A 16686-nucleotide genomic window follows, 5' to 3' on the forward strand; every position below is an offset into this window, starting at 1 on the left:
GAGAAATCATGGTTTAAAATAAAATAGCATTCTAGCTCTTTTTTTGCATTCTGTGAACTACAGGCTTACATTCTTAAGTTTTGTTTTGTTTTGTTTTTTAAGACTAACAGAGAAAGTCAAAATCTCCACACTTGATAAAACTCATTTCACACTGGTCCAACCATCAGTACCTTATTTTTTTTGATGAAGGGCCATAACTTTCCTTTGGATTTGCCACCAAACTTGAGCTCTGGTTTGCCTTCTCCTCGGGAATTCGAAAGGCTGTTATCTGACACAGTGCGTTTCATCGGCTGAGTGTAATCCTCAAATTCAATGTCCCCGGGAGGCTCAAACCCGGACTTATAAGCTTCTATTACCAGCTGGGAATCCTGAAATTACACCCATCAAACACGAATGCATTCAAACACGTGCAAATACTTTCGACACAACGAATTTTGATCGCTTCATACAGATGCTATCGTAAAGAATTGTATCTCTATAGTTATCTATAGAATTTTATCTATATTGATTAATAACAGATTTTTTCTAGTAATATTTTTATCATTAGAAAGAATAAGCACTATTCGAAAAGCTATACGCCTAGCTGAGATGGAAAGATATTCTCAATAACCATTTTTCCGCAGCTGGAGAATCAAATATTAAGTAAGAAGGACTTTGCTAAAAGCAGAAAAAAATGGGCTACTGTTATGCACTTCCCTTGAAAAATACAGTAATACAGAAGTCTGGTTCTCACCAGGAGTTCTTAAGGTAGTTTAGCATACAGAAAGTCAAAGCAAAGAGTAGATAATCTCTCTCACTTCTTTGGTTCATTATGGTTCAGGGATATTAATTCATTGCATGATTTTTCCTTATGGATGCATTTGTTCATAGACCCTCCCCCACTCACATGCAAAGCTCTCATCTGTTTTTCCTCTACTGTATCCCTAGACCTAGATGGTGCCCAGTGAGAACTGTGTGCAATAAATGCTGAATAAATCAATGAACTGAACACCTACTCTAGGGTGTGCACCCTGCTAGGAACTTTGGGTGCTACATCTTTCTCGGGGTCGGGTGGTGCAGACAAATGTGTGAGGCGATCACAATCATGATGTCATAGATAGATAGATGTATACATAAAGTATTACAAAAGCACATGTGATTCATAGTAACATTTGAAGTCAATGATCATCTGACTTAAAAAAAAACACTAGAGAAGACAATCTGGAAAGATTTCAATTTTTTTTTTTTTTAAAGATTTTATTTATTTGTCAGAGAGAGAGAGAGAGAGCACAAGCAGGGGGAGCAGGAGAGGGAGAAGCAGGCTGCCCGCTGAGCAGGCAGCCTGATACGGGGCTCGATCCCAGAACCCTGGGATCATGACCTGAGCCGAAGGCAGACGCTTAACCAACTAAGCCACCCAGGCATCCCTGGAAAGATCTCAATTCTTAATATAAGTCCACATTTTGGTATGTCATAGCTATTTTAGCTACTACTTACTTTGTAGATGGGCCACAGACTGCTGATTATCTTCCAACAGCCAACTACCTTCCCTTCTTAGCAATAGGAACCCTGATTTTAAGTTGGGCACCTTGCCACCCACCTAAAGGCTTCATTCCCCAGCCTTCTGAGCAGCAGGAAGTGGCCACCTAAGTTTTGACCTCTGAGATCTCTGAGATGTAGACAGGATGGTGTGTAATTTTAGGAAGACTCTTTAAAGGGATGGCATGGGTCCTTCTCTATATTCTGCTTTCTGGAATTTGGATGTGATGGCTGGAGCTCCAGAAGCCATACTGAGTTTGAAGGTCACATCATCAAAAGCTGTGAACTAGGAGGAGCCTAAGTCCCTGAGAACTTACAGACCATCTGTCCATGCCAGGGCTGGACCCTCTGCCTGCAGACATTTTTTTATGTGAGAGGAAAAACAAATGGCCTTGTGTAAGACACTACTATTCTTGTTACATGCAGTTAAACGTACGCGAGCAGATGCAGATCTACAAGCCCAGGTGTGCCAGTGACTCACTGATGTGCTCTAATGAAAACACAGTCATTTGATATAAATGGAAATTAACCATACATAAATAAACCAGTTTGAACTTCTAAGTAATCATGTGATTCTGAGACTGCTTTAAGGGGGAGAGGGGACATCCAGTTTGTTGGAGGGGGGGCTAACAGAGCTGGGAGCTTTCTGTCCTCCTATCCCATTTAAATAATTATTCAATCACCTCTTTCAAGTCTTTGCACAAATGTAACTTCTTGGTGTAATAGCCAGCCCCACCCCCTCAGGCACTTCCTAGCATCCTTTCCTACCTCATTTTCCCCCAAATGCTCATCCTGTTTTAACACTCTAAATAAGGTTCTCATTTATTTTGTTACTGTCCGTCTCTGTCTTCAGAGCTGTGCCTGGCACTTGTGAGTCAGCAAGTGAGTGAGTGGATTCAAACATGTGCCAGAAACAGTGCTTGCTTTAGAAATAAAAAGGACAAGGTGTGTGTGGGGGGGGCCTTAAGGGAAGAACCTGGGTTTGAAACCAGATGGACACATTCACTATATAGCCCTGGGCAGGGCTGCAACCTCTCTGAATTCGAGGTTCTCCTCGGCGGGTCGTGGTGAGCATGCCATGCATGGAAGGAAGTAGGTGTTCAGTAAATGTTCAGGGAACCATTTCATAAAATTACCATCAGTGTTTCTCAAAATGAAAACACGAAGAGGCGGAGATAAAGAGCATGTGTGATCAAAGGAAAACTAGAATAAAAATAGCAAAGATCAAAGCAGCAAGACTACAACTAACTTTGCTAGGAGCCGAATCTGCAAGAGAAGATAAACTTGAGATGCACCACAAGAACAGAGCAAGGATGTTCGGAAAGAGGAAGGGAATGTGCCAGGAAAGATGATCTGTATGGATTAAGAAATATTTGACCCTTGAATTCTCAAAAAAAGAGCAAAATGAAACATTCATTCAGGTAAACCCCTGAAGGAGGCTGAGGGAGTGAGCCAGGCAGATATCTATGGGGAGAATATTCCAGGCAAAGGGAACAGCACAGTAGGAGCATACTTGCGAGTTGTTTAGGAATAGTAGGCAGGCCATTGTGGCTACAGCACTGGGGAGAATACAGAATAGGTGACGTCAGACAGATAAATGGGGAGGGAGGGTGTTCCAGATAGTTTAGGACTTTGAGGCCACAGTGGCTTTGACTTTTCCTGTATGACAGAAGCCCACAGAGGGCTCTGAGCAGAGGAGACACGTGACCTGACTTACTGTAAAAGAACATCTCTGGTCTCTGTGTTAAGAATGGGGTGGGGAGCAAAGGTGGGGAGACATTAGACATCTCCTGCAGGAATCCAGGCTCTTCCTGCACAATCCAACTGGATGGAGATCTTGGATCAGGAGGGTAACAATAGAGGTGGTGAGAGCTGTGTGGATCCTGAATGTATTTTGGAAGTAAAGCCAACAGGATTGGCTGACACACTGATGCAGGTGTCAGAAGAAGAGGGTATCAAAGATGACTCCAAGATCTATGCAACCGGAAGGATGAAAATGCCATGACGGAGAGAATGAAGACTAAAGGAGGTGCAGGTTTGGCAAGACAGATCGGGAGCTCCGTTTTGGATACGCTAAGCTTGAGGAACGTAGTAGACATCCAAGTGGAGAAGCCACTTGGCAGCTGAGTGTATGAACCTGCCACGGAGGGGACAGGTCCAGGCTGGGAATGTAACCTGTGTGATTCAGAGCTGAGATGGGACTTAATGCTCCAAGAGTCTACGGATCACTCTAAGGAGCGAATGCGGAGAGTACACAGGTCCAAGATCAAAGCCCAGGGGTACTCCCAAGTTAAATGGTAAGAAGAAGGAAAACAAGAACAAGCAAAGGAGACTGAGTCAGTGAGGAGAAAAGCCATCACAGTATGGTTTCCTGGGAATCAAGTGAAGATAGGAGGGTGGTCAAGTGGGGGCTGGTGCTGCTAAGAGTTCAAATTCTTGAATAAGAACTTGAATGAAGGGGCACCTGGGTGGTATTAAGCGACTGCCTTTGGCTCAAGTCATGATCCCAGGGTCCTGGGATCGAGCCATGCATCAGGCTCCCTGCTCGACAGGGGGCCTGTTTTTCCCTCTCCCTCTGCCGCTCCCACTGCTTGTGCTCTCCTGCTCTCTCTCTGCCAAATAAATAAAATAAAATCTTTAAAACAACAAAAAAAAGAACTTGAATGAAGACTTAGAAAAGACCCTTGTGTTTAGCAACATAAAAGTCGTAGGTGAAAAAGAATGATCAGTGATAAAATGGGAAAACAAGGCTCCCATAATGGGAGAAATATCCTATAAATCTAGGGTGCTCACAACTTCCCAGGTAAAACTGTTCAAGGGAAACCATCATTCAGACATGATCTTGTAAAATTGGGAAGTTTCAAGGAAAAAGACATTTCCAAGCTTCTAATATAAGAAATTAAAATCAGGCTTGTTTCAGATTTTAATCAATGCCAGAAGTCAATGAGGCTAAGGAAAAAAGTCAAGATTCAACAGAGGTGAAGGCTTACCTTATAAACCTCACTATTATTATTTCCCTTTAAAAGACCGCTCTCCACAGTCATTGGTGACTGTTGACATTTTAAATAGGGTGATGAGAGAAAGCCTCACCAAGACTATTTCTTGATCTCCCTCCATGAGCCAGGCATCTATGAACCACCAAAAGACTTTGTCCAAGGGGTGTCTGGGTGGCTCAGTCAGTGAAGCATCTGCCTTCAGCTCAGGTCAGGATTCCAGGGTCCTGGGATAGAGCCCCAAGTTGGGTTCCCTGCTCAGTAGGGAGCCTACTTCTCCCTCTGCCCCTCCCCCTGCTCGTGCTTTCTCGCTCTCAAATAAATAAAGAAAAATCTTTATTTTTAAAAAAGAAATAAAAAAAAAAAGACTTTGAAACGGAGGATGCAGAGATGTCCAAAATCAATGAGGTAATGGTGGTAAGAAAACAGGAAACTGGACTACATGGATGCATGACCAGTCACATGTGTCTCAACCAAGACATGTGTTCAGCAAAAGGACTGTCTCTCTTTGGAGATGCTTAAAGGAGATAAAACCGTCAAATAAAGACATGTTCATTGTAAGGAAAGGATGGTTTGATCACCTGCACCTACTTCTTGGCATAATGTAGTTTTGTGGGGGGAAACACAATAAGCATTAGTAATTTTCCTCAAAAAAGTTAGCTGAAATCACTGAAGAAGGAGGCTCCAGGTGAATAGATGTTAATAAAATAGAGATCAAGGAATCCTAAAATCAAAAAAAATATGCCTGCTACTGGAACCGTTCTTCCTACAAACACTTATTAGTTAACACATTTGGAAGTGTTTCTGCACATTGGGTTGATAACAATTTTCTTACACAGATGGCCTTAAATATGTTAATACACCTAAAATGTCCTTACAGCAATGAAGAATCTATATGTAAGATATGTTCATACAGGAAAGACCACTTTGGTCCCTTGCCTAGACTCATTTTAAGACGCTCTTATGACAAAGAATACTTACGACATCGCTTTTTGTTAAATATTTGGTTTTGCAAAATAATAGATGTTTGTAAAACCCTGCTGGTGTCCTAGTTGATATTTTTGTTGAGGGAAATAGGTTTCTAGGAAAGTAATCCAAATGAATGACATTGGCCCTGAGTAGTGTTCTCAGACAGACGATTGTGCCCTAGAATAAAGAATTATCTGGCCTGCAAAATGTCAACAGTGACCTAAAGAACCAGATCCCGGTGTGGGGAGTTACTCAGCCAACTGACAGGAAAACAATTTAATTCTGCAATGTCTCAGACTTATCTGTGTTTTCTGGAAAAGAAATTTGAGAGCTAAATTCAAAACACTGAGAGTTGAACAGAACACTCAGAAGTGGTGTTACCACTGCTGCAAAGTACTCGTGAGCACTGGAAGCAACTACCCATCTCGAGATGACTCAGTGAGGTCACTGTGGACGGCGGCAAAGAAATAATGGAACCAGGAGTCCTTTGTTGTAAATTAAGTCCAAACTACAATACTTACATTCTTCTGATCGATGGAGTTGGCTGCCTTTACTATTTCATCCAAGCATTTCCCAATGATCGGGATCACCTGCCGGTCCACCTCTGCATAGGTCTTCATCGAGTCCCCGATTCGCACTATCCTCCTTTCCTCCATCTCCTGTATTTTCTGCAACATTAGATTTTGTATGAAATTAATTTGGTCCACTATGACTCACGGAAGTTGTTTTCAGCGGCATTGTTACCTCGAACAAATAGTCTGGGACGGAAATAGGACAATTGGTAGGGTTAGAGCTACATGATCATTATCATTATTGCCTCCATCTTCACCAGCTGTACACATATTTTATGAGTTGTTAGGCTGTCCAAATGTATACTTTATAGGATTCCATCCCAATTTCAGTGAGAACCCCAAGCTCAAGTGCTTTTATCATTGACACCATTTGGTGATACATTTCAAACCTCTCCTCCGCCTTTGATCGGGTATTTCACTCTACCAAAAGCCTGGTGTGGTTAATGGTCTCAACCCAACACAGGCTGAGAGGTAACTGTGTATCTTCCGTCTACAAGCTGGAGGCTCTTGTTTCCTGTGTGTGTAGACATGAAGAAGCAGATACTTGTTATTTTTTCTACAACTGGACCCCAGTTTACAAGTTGTAGAAGATTCCCAAAGTGGGAGAACATGTCTACAACTTTTCTCATGCCATTTCTCACAACCTAAAGTAGCCAAAAGAAAAACAATCCAAAGAAAAGGACTGTCATTTGTTCAAATTCTACAACCGTATGAATTCTGCTAGGGACTCCTAAAATTAAGTTGGCATTTTATAATCTGAATGGTCCTTTTAGCAAAGAGGGTGCTAATCTAAGAATTGTACTTCTAAGACTAGCAAAGAAAGGCTGCAGGTGCAAACTGAGGACATCTGCAAAGGTCACTGATTAACCTTGAGATTAATATTATATTTCATCTTATTGCCAGTCAATGCTTGATATATATATATATATATATATATATATATATATATATATATATATACCCTTTTTTTTAAAGTAGGCTCCATGCCCAGAGCAGAGCCCAACACAGGGCTTGAACTCATGACCCTGAGATCAAGAGTCAAGTGCTTAACTGACTGAGCCACCCAGGTGCTCCCTTGATGCTTTCAAAAGTGACTTCAGTTTGAGGAAATTTAGAATTAATGTATTAAATACTCAGTATAAGCCCAGCAATCATGATTCCAAAGCCGTGTGTCTCTAAAGGCAAAGCCAATCTGAGAAGCCTGAATTACTTACCTGAAATATGTTGGGGATGTGAGTATGGTAATATTCGTGCTGCTCGTGGTTGAATTTCTGGAGAATTGATGAGTAATCTGCTTTGCTGTCCTCTGCCATTTGGTGACGTACTTGAGCTTGCTGTCGCGCCTGGGGACAAAAAATGAGAGTACCCCCATGTTTAGATATAATAAGAGCCTAGAACTGCAAACCGCAGGGGTTTGCAGTCAAATTTACCTCAAATGTGTTATATTTTGCAGGTGTTATTTTCTAGAAATTGTTTAGAATTTGAATTTAGTTTAGGTAAGGATGGTGCATCCTAGTTTTTCACAAACCCTACCATTCTCTATTGTCTTAACTTGGCATTACTTTCTAGTTTGACACAAGTGTCCCTATTCTTTATTGTCTGCACTTGGCCCAATTCACATATTTATGTTACCTAGATGGCCCCTGTGGGAATCTATGCTCATATATTTTTATAATAGTACACATATTTTATATAATATATATAGTTTTTTTTTTCTTAAGGAGGGGATGGAGGAATCCATACAATTTTTTTAAGATTTTATTTATTTATTTGAAAGAGAGCGAGAGCATAGAGGGAGAGGGAGAAGCAGGCTCCCTGCTGAGCGGAGAGCCTCATGCGGGGCTTGATCCCAGGACCCTGAGATCATGACCTGAGCTGAAGGCAGACATTTAACCAACTGAGCCACCCAGGCACCCCAATCCATAAACTTTTTTATCCAATTCTCAATGGAGTTCATGAATTACAAAGGCATAGGAACCCTGATCTATATGGACCTTTCTAACACTTCCATGATGTTTATTATTATTTTTACTTATTATTTTTTAAAAAGATGTTATTTATTTATTTATCTGAGAGAGAGAGAGCACAAGCCGTGGGAGAAGCAGGCAGAGGGAGAAGCAGGCTCCCTGCTGAGCAGGGAGCCCAATGCAGAACTGGGATCATGACCTGAGCCAAAGGCAGATGCTTAAACAACTGAACCATCCAGGCATTCCTATTTTTATTTTTTTAAGTAATCTCTACACTCAACATGGGGCTTGAACCCAGTGATCAAGAGTCGCATGCTCCACGAATGAGCCAGGGAGGCATCCAGATGTTTACTTTTAGTATACAGTTTAAAAAAGTAGTAAATATTTGGGACGCCTGGGTGGCTCAGTCATTAAGCGTCTGCCTTCGGCTCAGGTCATGATCCCAGGGTCCTGGGATCGAGCCCCATGTCGGGCTCCCTGCTCAGCGAAGAGCCTGCTTCTCCCTCTCCCTCTGCCTGCCTCTCTGCCTACTTGTGCTCTCTATCTCTCTGTCAAATAAATAAATAAAATCTTTAAAAAAAAAAAAAAAGAAGTGGTAAATATGGCGCCCTCTTTGTGTTTTTTGTTTGTATATGAGTATGTGCTATCTTGTGTTTTCCTGCATTGATCTTCTCCTAAATAATCAATAACAAAATTCATACATTTGTTTCTCTCTTCTAATTCATATTTTGATTAATCACACACCCACACGAAAGGGCGCAGAATTGATTTTATTTTATTATTTTTTTTAATTAAGTAGGCTCCACACCCAATGTGGGGCTTGAACTCATGACCCCGAGATCAAGAGTCACATGCTCCAGTGACCAAGCCAGCCAGGTGCCCCTGCAGAATTGATTTTATTTTATTTTTATTTTTTTAATTTTTAAAAGATTTTCTTTATTTATTTGAGAGAGACACTGAGAGACAGAGAGCACAAGAGGGAAGAGGGTCAGAGGGAGAAGCAGACCCCCCGCTGAGCAGGGAGCCCGATGTGGGACTCAATCCCGGGACTCCAGGATCGTGACCTGAGCCGAAGGCAGTCGCTTAACCAACTGAGCCACCCAGGTGCCCCCAGAATTGATTTTAAAGCTTGAACAAGAATGCCTGTAAACTCTGAAGTCATCCACAAATACCACTGATGGTTACGCTGGAGATCCCACCTTGGATTCATCTAGCACTTTGGAGATGTCTTGAGAAATATGACCTCATGAATCTCAAACACAGTTTGAAGTTCACGCAGGGCAAAAACCACCCCCTGTCAGATGAAGAGTGGCTTGGCCAGCAGGTGACTTGGCCAGTTACCAGACCGAGCCAAAAACACAACAGGAAAAGGACCTTGTTCCAATATAACTACGGGAACTTTCTGTTTCTTTGTGTGTTTTTTGTTTTGTTTTACTAAACCCACTCGTTTTTTAAACGGACAAAAAAGAACATGGACGCGTTCAAAAGTAAAGTCAGTGCCCCACTTTCTGTTTGATCATCTAGCATCTACTACCAGATTTTCCGCATCTTGGTGTTCTTTATGGTTTCCTGCCTCTGTGACTTGGAGGCTTTACCTGATTTTCACTTCCTTGACACATTTCACTTATCAGCGTGTTGGTGAAAGCCCAGCGTGGTCATTCAGAGCTGCCTCCTTCATTCTCTTCTCGAACACTTTTCAGACAAAGGTTAACAATATAAATATTGCCAAACTGATTTCCTTATCACCTGAGGTTCTTTTAGGTTCTCAAGGCCCTTAGGGATCTCAAAACCATTTTTATCCACTTCTCATCTCCCCTTGGTTACTTCAACGGCCATATTCTTCCTCTTTGTCGGCAGCCTGTTAACTCCCTTCCTGACCATATGCTCTGGCTTCCGCTTCCACCGTGTCCACTAGTAAATATATTAATCTGGCCCCCACAATGTTAAGTCCCCAGCTACCCTCAAAAATCTATGCCCTTCCAGTATACACTAGCCCTCCTCTGTTTAAATAATAGCTTTCCCACCTACACGCATACCATCTGTTCGTCTAATGTTTCCAACACAAAAAACCTTTTAACTCTTTCAATTACTTAGAGTTTTATCCTGTATCACTTTGTTATGAATATGAAAAAAAAAACCAAGGAAACTCCCAGGTAGACCTCAAATTTCTAAAAAATTCTCTATTTCATTTACAAACCTTCCTCAGAAACAGTCTTACCAAAATTCAAGGTGAGGGGGGTTGTTTCCTCATCTCCTTTGTAAATAAAAGTAACAAGTAACAAGATGGAGTCCCCTTATTTATTATGGAGAAATTATTCGAACTTGGTGAGTTTTTAAAATAGCTTCAACTCTGAAACAGAGAGCTGAATGTCATCATTATGCATGTGTAGGTATGTGCATATGGACATGTACACACACACACACCCCCCACGAGCGGATACAAGCTTCCTGACAATAAACCCATCATACTAACCATGAAATGTTTTACTCATGAGAACTGGGGCGCCCTGCTGGAGTACCCCACTACCATCTGGTTGGAAGTGGCAATGATCCTCTCCTCTCAGTTCCCCTAAATCTCTAACAATAATGTGTTCACTTGGATTATATAATTGCTTTCGTTAGCATACTAACTCATAATAGTTTCACGATGCCCTTTACAAATTTTATCTACAGTGATCCCAAAACATAACTAGGGACCACTAGATAGGAACTGTGGAAGAAGCTGAAATCAGGAAAAAGGTATAAAACTCCAGCCCTGGAAAGTTAGTTGAGTAGAAGAAAACAAATCAGACAATCAGAGGGAATGGGTCTACCTTTTATGTTAAAGAAGCATGATCTCTCTGGGAGTTTTTCTTGAATGCAAAAACGTGGACATAAGGTTGCAAAGTGTATGTATTCCTATATAGTCTTTGTAGGAATTTTCCTACAGTCTCTCTCTCCCTCCACCCCCTCTCGCTCACTAATAGGATAGAGAAGCACTTAAAAGCAGTAAAATATTGTCACACATCAAATTCTGCAGGGCTGAGGCAGGAAGACAGGACAGTCTTGTTCTCAATCCCAGCATCCAGCTGCTTTGAATTAATACCCACTTTTGAATCCCGGGCCCAGGAATGTGCCATTGTTCTGAATAAGTTTTACTATGGAAAATCTATTTTTGTTTAGTAAGCTGTTATGTTTATTTTGCAATGGAATTAGAAGGAATCTTTCTCTAAAACTAGCATTGAGTCAGTTACTCATTACAAATACATTTTTAAAAATATCTTTAAAAGTGCTTTTGAAAACTTATCCGAAGTAACCAGTAAGTAACTAGATATTTTAGAGAGTGCATCTCCTAGTCTAAGGCTAAATGAAGATCATAAAGATCATTCTTTCTCCTCTCTGTTTAAGTCAGTCTAAAAATAGTGACTATTATCTTCAAGAGGTACTTCCTTCCCAAGCCACACCATAAGCTTGTATCTTGCTTGCAATTAAAGTTATCATTCTAAGAATACAAAACACTGCATCTTGTAGGGCAGGGAGAAGTTCAGAAGATTTTTTTTTTTAATGAGTCAGTTATAGAATTTAGAGAAAATATTTTTAAAATTCCAGAATGACCACAATCGCCTGAGGCTGTAAATCACAGACATCTTTGAATAAGATCTAGACCACTTTCACTGTCAATCAGAAAGGCTGAATTTAAACTTTAGAATTTCTTTGACAAACCCTTGGGAATCTCCCCAAATAAATCCAAACAGGCCTATGTATGTACCTCTTGAGTATGACTTCACTGGCTTTTTACACGCCCCCTCTAAATGTCCTATGGAAGTAAAGCTGGTTTGCCCAAAAGGTCAGAGCTGCAGTTTCTAAATAAAGAAAACAATAATTTAGAAACTGAACTGCAGCCCAATGCTTCTAAATCCTAATGGGTTTAAAGATAAAAATACTGTAATCCATTTAGTTACTTAAATTTAGACTATTAGCATTGGCCAAAATGTGCTGCGACTTCCTGTTCAGTTCAGTGTTATTTTTTCCCCTTAATATTTCAGATATTAAGGAAGAAAACAACACTGCTGGCTCAGTCTCAGCTGTCATGAGCAGAGAATATAAGGCGTACTAAGAAACATGTTTGCTTTCACGTGGGGCACATGGTCGATTTGCTTAAGAAATTATACACTTAGGTCTTTTCTCAGGGCTGCTCATGGCTTTTGACCTTTTCACAAAAATGGGCAAATATGCACTGGTTCCATTTATATATTTACTGTAAATAAATAATGAGATTTATTAATTTTTTGAACATGGCCTCAGACCTCCCACATTTTTATATACACTGCTGTTCCTTAAGTGATAAACCATTTACTGCAGCAGTGTTCAGAGGTTTTGGAAAGCCATTTTTTTCCTTTGTTAAAAGCATGTAATAGAACAAATTTAAAAGGCCCATCCTTTGCTCCCAAAAATCTGGGGACAGCAGTGAGGAATAATTTACAGTTACCACTGGTAGCTCAAACGACAGTAAAGGTTCTCCCGGGCAGCTGTACTTTCGATGTTTTATTTCATCATTATCATAAAAAGAAACCAACTGTATTTTAGGCTGGATGGAAAAGGGGGCTAAATCGAGATTTTATTCGGAATTCATGATTTTGCACCACTGCCAGGCTGCCCATAATTATTATCCAATAGCTGGAGACTTGGGGCAGCTCCAGAGCTTGACTGCCATCACCGGGATCCAGAAGGGTTAGCAGCCTGGGCTGGAGGCACAGCAAGGATCCAGTGGGTCTCTTGGCTCCAAATTCACCCTCCTTCAAATCATCTGAGCCACTGACTCAATATTGTGGATAAAACTGGGGAGCCTGGCTGGTTTAGTCAGTAGAGCATGTGACTCTTGATCTCGGGGTTTGTGAGTTCAAGCCCCACACCGAGGGAGGTAGAGATGACTTAAAAAAATATATGGTGGATAAAATTAAACTTATAAAATTTAATAACCTGGGTTATCTGGCTTCTCTCCACCTTTAGTTCTTTTTTCACCCGATTACAAAAATTTGCTCGCTGTAAATAATTCCCATTTACAGAAATGGGTGGTTTAGAAAGTCAAAGTGCCTGCTCATTCCTCTGTCTGATGATCACTGGGAATGTGACAACCTGGAGTCCTTAATTTGTGATCTGTGAAAACCGAGAGCAGATAAGGCAGCCTGGGGCAAGTCAGTGGGAAGTTCCAGAAGCACAGCTGCAGTGATGCCACCGAATGACACCAGCACGTTACAATGATCCCCAATCGACAGCTGGCAAACTTGGTGATTCTCAGAGTGGCAAGGAGCTCCGACCAACAGCGCACCCTTCCTTTGGACACGGCCGGGTTAATGAGAAACACGCATGCCTTGGCAGCATATGAGGGAGGACAGGCCACTGAATACTCCGACCTATTTTTTAGGTACTTTTGAGATCCATAAAAACAGCAACTGGTGGGGACGCCTCGGTGGCTCAGTCGGTTAACCGTCTGCTTTCGGCTCAGGTCATGATCCCAGGGTCCTGGGGTCGAGTCCCACATGGGGCTCCTTGCTCAGCAGGGAGTCTGCTTCTCCCTCTGCCTGCCGCTCCCCCTGCTTGTGCTCTCTCTCTCTCTGGTAAATAAATAAATAAAATCTTAAAACAAAAACAAAAACAAAAACAAAAACCACACAGCAACTGGTGGAGAATCCCTGAAAACTCTAGTTGGTATACTGGATTTCTCTAGGATTGGTCAGTAAAGCTCATCTCCCCGAGTCCTTGACTCAGCAATTCTATTTCTGGGAATTCATCCTCATGAAATCATTTTATTCATTCATTCATTTTTACGTTTATTTACTTTTTAAGTCCTCTCCACACCCAATGTGGGGCTCGAACTCACAAACCCCAAGATCAAGAGTTGCACAATTCCACTGACTGAGCCAAAAGCCAGGCGCCCTGCTAATGAAATCATTTTAAATGTTCACAGAATATATCCATCACAATATTATTTATAATAGACAATAATTTGAAGCAAATGCCCAGTAATGTCATTGGTTAAAGATATCTCATAACCTTGATGGCCTAAGGTGTAGCCTATAAAAAAAAATTGTAGAAGAGTATTTAATGGCTAGGGAAAATGAAAGCTGTATGTGATTTAAAAAAATATTTTTTAAGTTTCCAAAACAGTATTCACAGCATAATTCGATTATTGTAAAAATAGGACATTAATAGTGATCACTTCTTATACGAGTGATTAAGGAATATTCTATTTTGCCAAAAAGATTAAAGAAACAAATTCTAATGCTGAATTCCAGAAACTTAAAAGCTGAAGAGGTATGGCTTGCCTTTGAGATCCACCCCCCCCAAAAAAAAGAAAAAGAAAGAAAGAGCTCTAAAAAGATAATGTAGTAGAAGGGATACTAGCAAAGGAAGAGATGAAAAAGTTCTCTGTCTGGAGCAATGTTGTTATATGATAAATGGCATTGTTTAAATTTCCCAGCAAACTGTTGCATCTAGAATACATTTTTAAATTCAAGACTAAGAATGCATTTAAAAATTCCTATTCAGATGGAGTGCTGGGAGTTTTTGTTGGAGCCTTCCAGGCCTGGGACTTGCCAAAACAATGAGTCTGTCTTTGATAAATTATAAAGGCAGCTAAAATACAAAACAGAGAAAAACTTCAAAATAAGTTAACCAAAGAAATATGCTTGAAATATTTCAGCAATTTCCTGATTTTTTTTTTTTTTCCCCAACAGTGTTACAACTTCTAGCCCCAGTATTGTAGGTTACTTTGGTGCACAGTCACTGAAACAGAAGGAGAGTACACGGGAAGATAGCAAATGAGACCAGCATCTCAATCCCACATGGGCCATTCACTTGCTAAACAGTTTTAAGAAAAGGCCTTCTGTTCCGCTATACCCTGGTTGCCTTCTTTGAAAAGTAGAATTTGAAATATCTATTTATTCAAGGTGAGTGACCATTTCTGCTAAAAGAGAAGCCAATGCTGATATTGTTCATTTTGAGGTTGGCAGCGCTCCAGGGTAGGCTCATGAAAAATTTGGTATGAGCTCAGAGATCTTGGTAAAATATAAATCATGGTCTCCAAGACTTGGCTCCCTTCTCTTCCCTGGTTTCTAATGCACTGTCATTGGCAAGAGACTTGAGTTTTCAGTTGTGGCAGGGTAGAAATGGATTACCTCTTTCTCTTCTCCCTCTCACCTTAATAACTTCACCCCAGAATATGACACTCATAAGGTTTCAGATACATACAGCTGAAAATGACAGCCTAGATTCTAGAAAGTTAATGCCCAAACGATCATTCTCTATGGCTGTGGTGCTACTGTGAAGAACAAAAATATGGAATGCTGTTCTAGAAAAGATACATTCCTCAGAAGAGGAAAAAAAAAATAGTCATGTTACATTCCCGAAGGAAAGAAAAGAAATACAGGCTTCCTGTTCTGAAGAGATCTGATGTGTTTTTGGTGGTACGTTAGCAGCTATTCACCCTGAGTACCCAAGTCACAGCAGATGTTTAATCAGTAGGGTTTAATACTAAAAATCTTCCATGTGGTATTCAGCATATCTCATCAATGAGTTCAAGACATAAGACCACAGGCCCTTTATTTTAATCTCAATGTTCATTTTTCTCTGTTTTTCTTTAAGCTGGGTGACACCTAACAAAACTTCTCTAGTGACCAGACAAGACAGCAAGGAAGCTTGTTAAGGTCTCAGGCTATGGGGTGGAGTAGAGGAAGTGCGTCCTCTGACAAACAAAATCTTAAACTTGTATGTATTATACAGATGGTACAAGAATTCCCGACCCAAGTAATTAACATAAAAAGCAGTCCCAGGTTGTCTGGAAGAAACCAATAAAAAATCTTACTGGGTTTCACATAATCCTGCTTTTATGAGATTCTCAGAGAAAAAACCATCCCTATTGAAGACACACTCATATGAAAAAGACAATAATAATCATAAATGCACAAGGGAATAAACTACCGTGAGAGGTGATACAATAGAAAAATTATCACCATAAGAATTTAAGCTAAAAGAACAATTTGGAAGAAAATATAAAACAAGAATATGTAAATACTTTATTTGAGAGCAAGAGCATGGGGGAGGGGCAGAGGGACAGGGAGAAGCACACTTCCCGCTGATTGGGGAGCCCAATGTGGGGCTTGATCCCAGCACCCTGGGTCATGACCTGAGCCAAAGGCAGACACTTAACAGACTGAGCCTCCCAGGTGCCCCCCCTTTTTAATACCTTATTTTACTTATTTTATTTATTTATTTATTTATTTGAGAGAGAGAGTGGGAAAACAAGAATATTTAAAATAATTAAAGAAATAAAAGAAGCAATAGAACTCACAAGAAAATAATAAGACATTATAAAGATGAAGCATATCTGAGAAAGAACCAAATGGAATGTCTAGAAATAAAAAATACAGTCACTGAAATTTTAATACGTGAGTTAAATAATAGAATAACTGAAGAGAATTCATGAAGTAGCTAAGAAAGTTACACAAAATGTAATATATAGAGATAAAGAAAGGGAAGGAATGAAAACGAAGTTAGGAGGCACCTGGAATAAAATAAGTTTCACACACAATTACTGTGAGTCCCAGAACCAATAATTTGAGAGAATGAAACACAGGCAACATTTGAAGAGTTAACACCTGAAAGCTTTTCCTACATTTACAAAAGGAA

The 16686-nt window shown here is 40.5% G+C and overlaps 1 protein-coding gene across 2 annotated transcripts in view; it reads right to left on the bottom strand.

Moving 5' to 3' along the window:
• FNBP1 (formin binding protein 1) overlaps positions 1–16686 on the bottom strand; it is a 135889-nt gene that overhangs the window by 24162 nt on the left and 95041 nt on the right. For both annotated transcript variants that reach the window (XM_021691795.2, XM_044920807.1), the window contains exons 7-9: positions 7267–7395; positions 6002–6148; positions 171–368 (exon numbers count right to left, since the gene is read on the bottom strand). In XM_021691795.2, the coding sequence (XP_021547470.2) occupies positions 171–368; positions 6002–6148; positions 7267–7395 (474 nt within the window). The remainder of the gene's footprint in view (positions 1–170; positions 369–6001; positions 6149–7266; positions 7396–16686) is intronic.

Source organism: Neomonachus schauinslandi, chromosome 13 (assembly GCF_002201575.2).
Source record: "Neomonachus schauinslandi chromosome 13, ASM220157v2, whole genome shotgun sequence".
Classification (NCBI taxonomy): domain Eukaryota; kingdom Metazoa; phylum Chordata; class Mammalia; order Carnivora; family Phocidae; genus Neomonachus; species Neomonachus schauinslandi.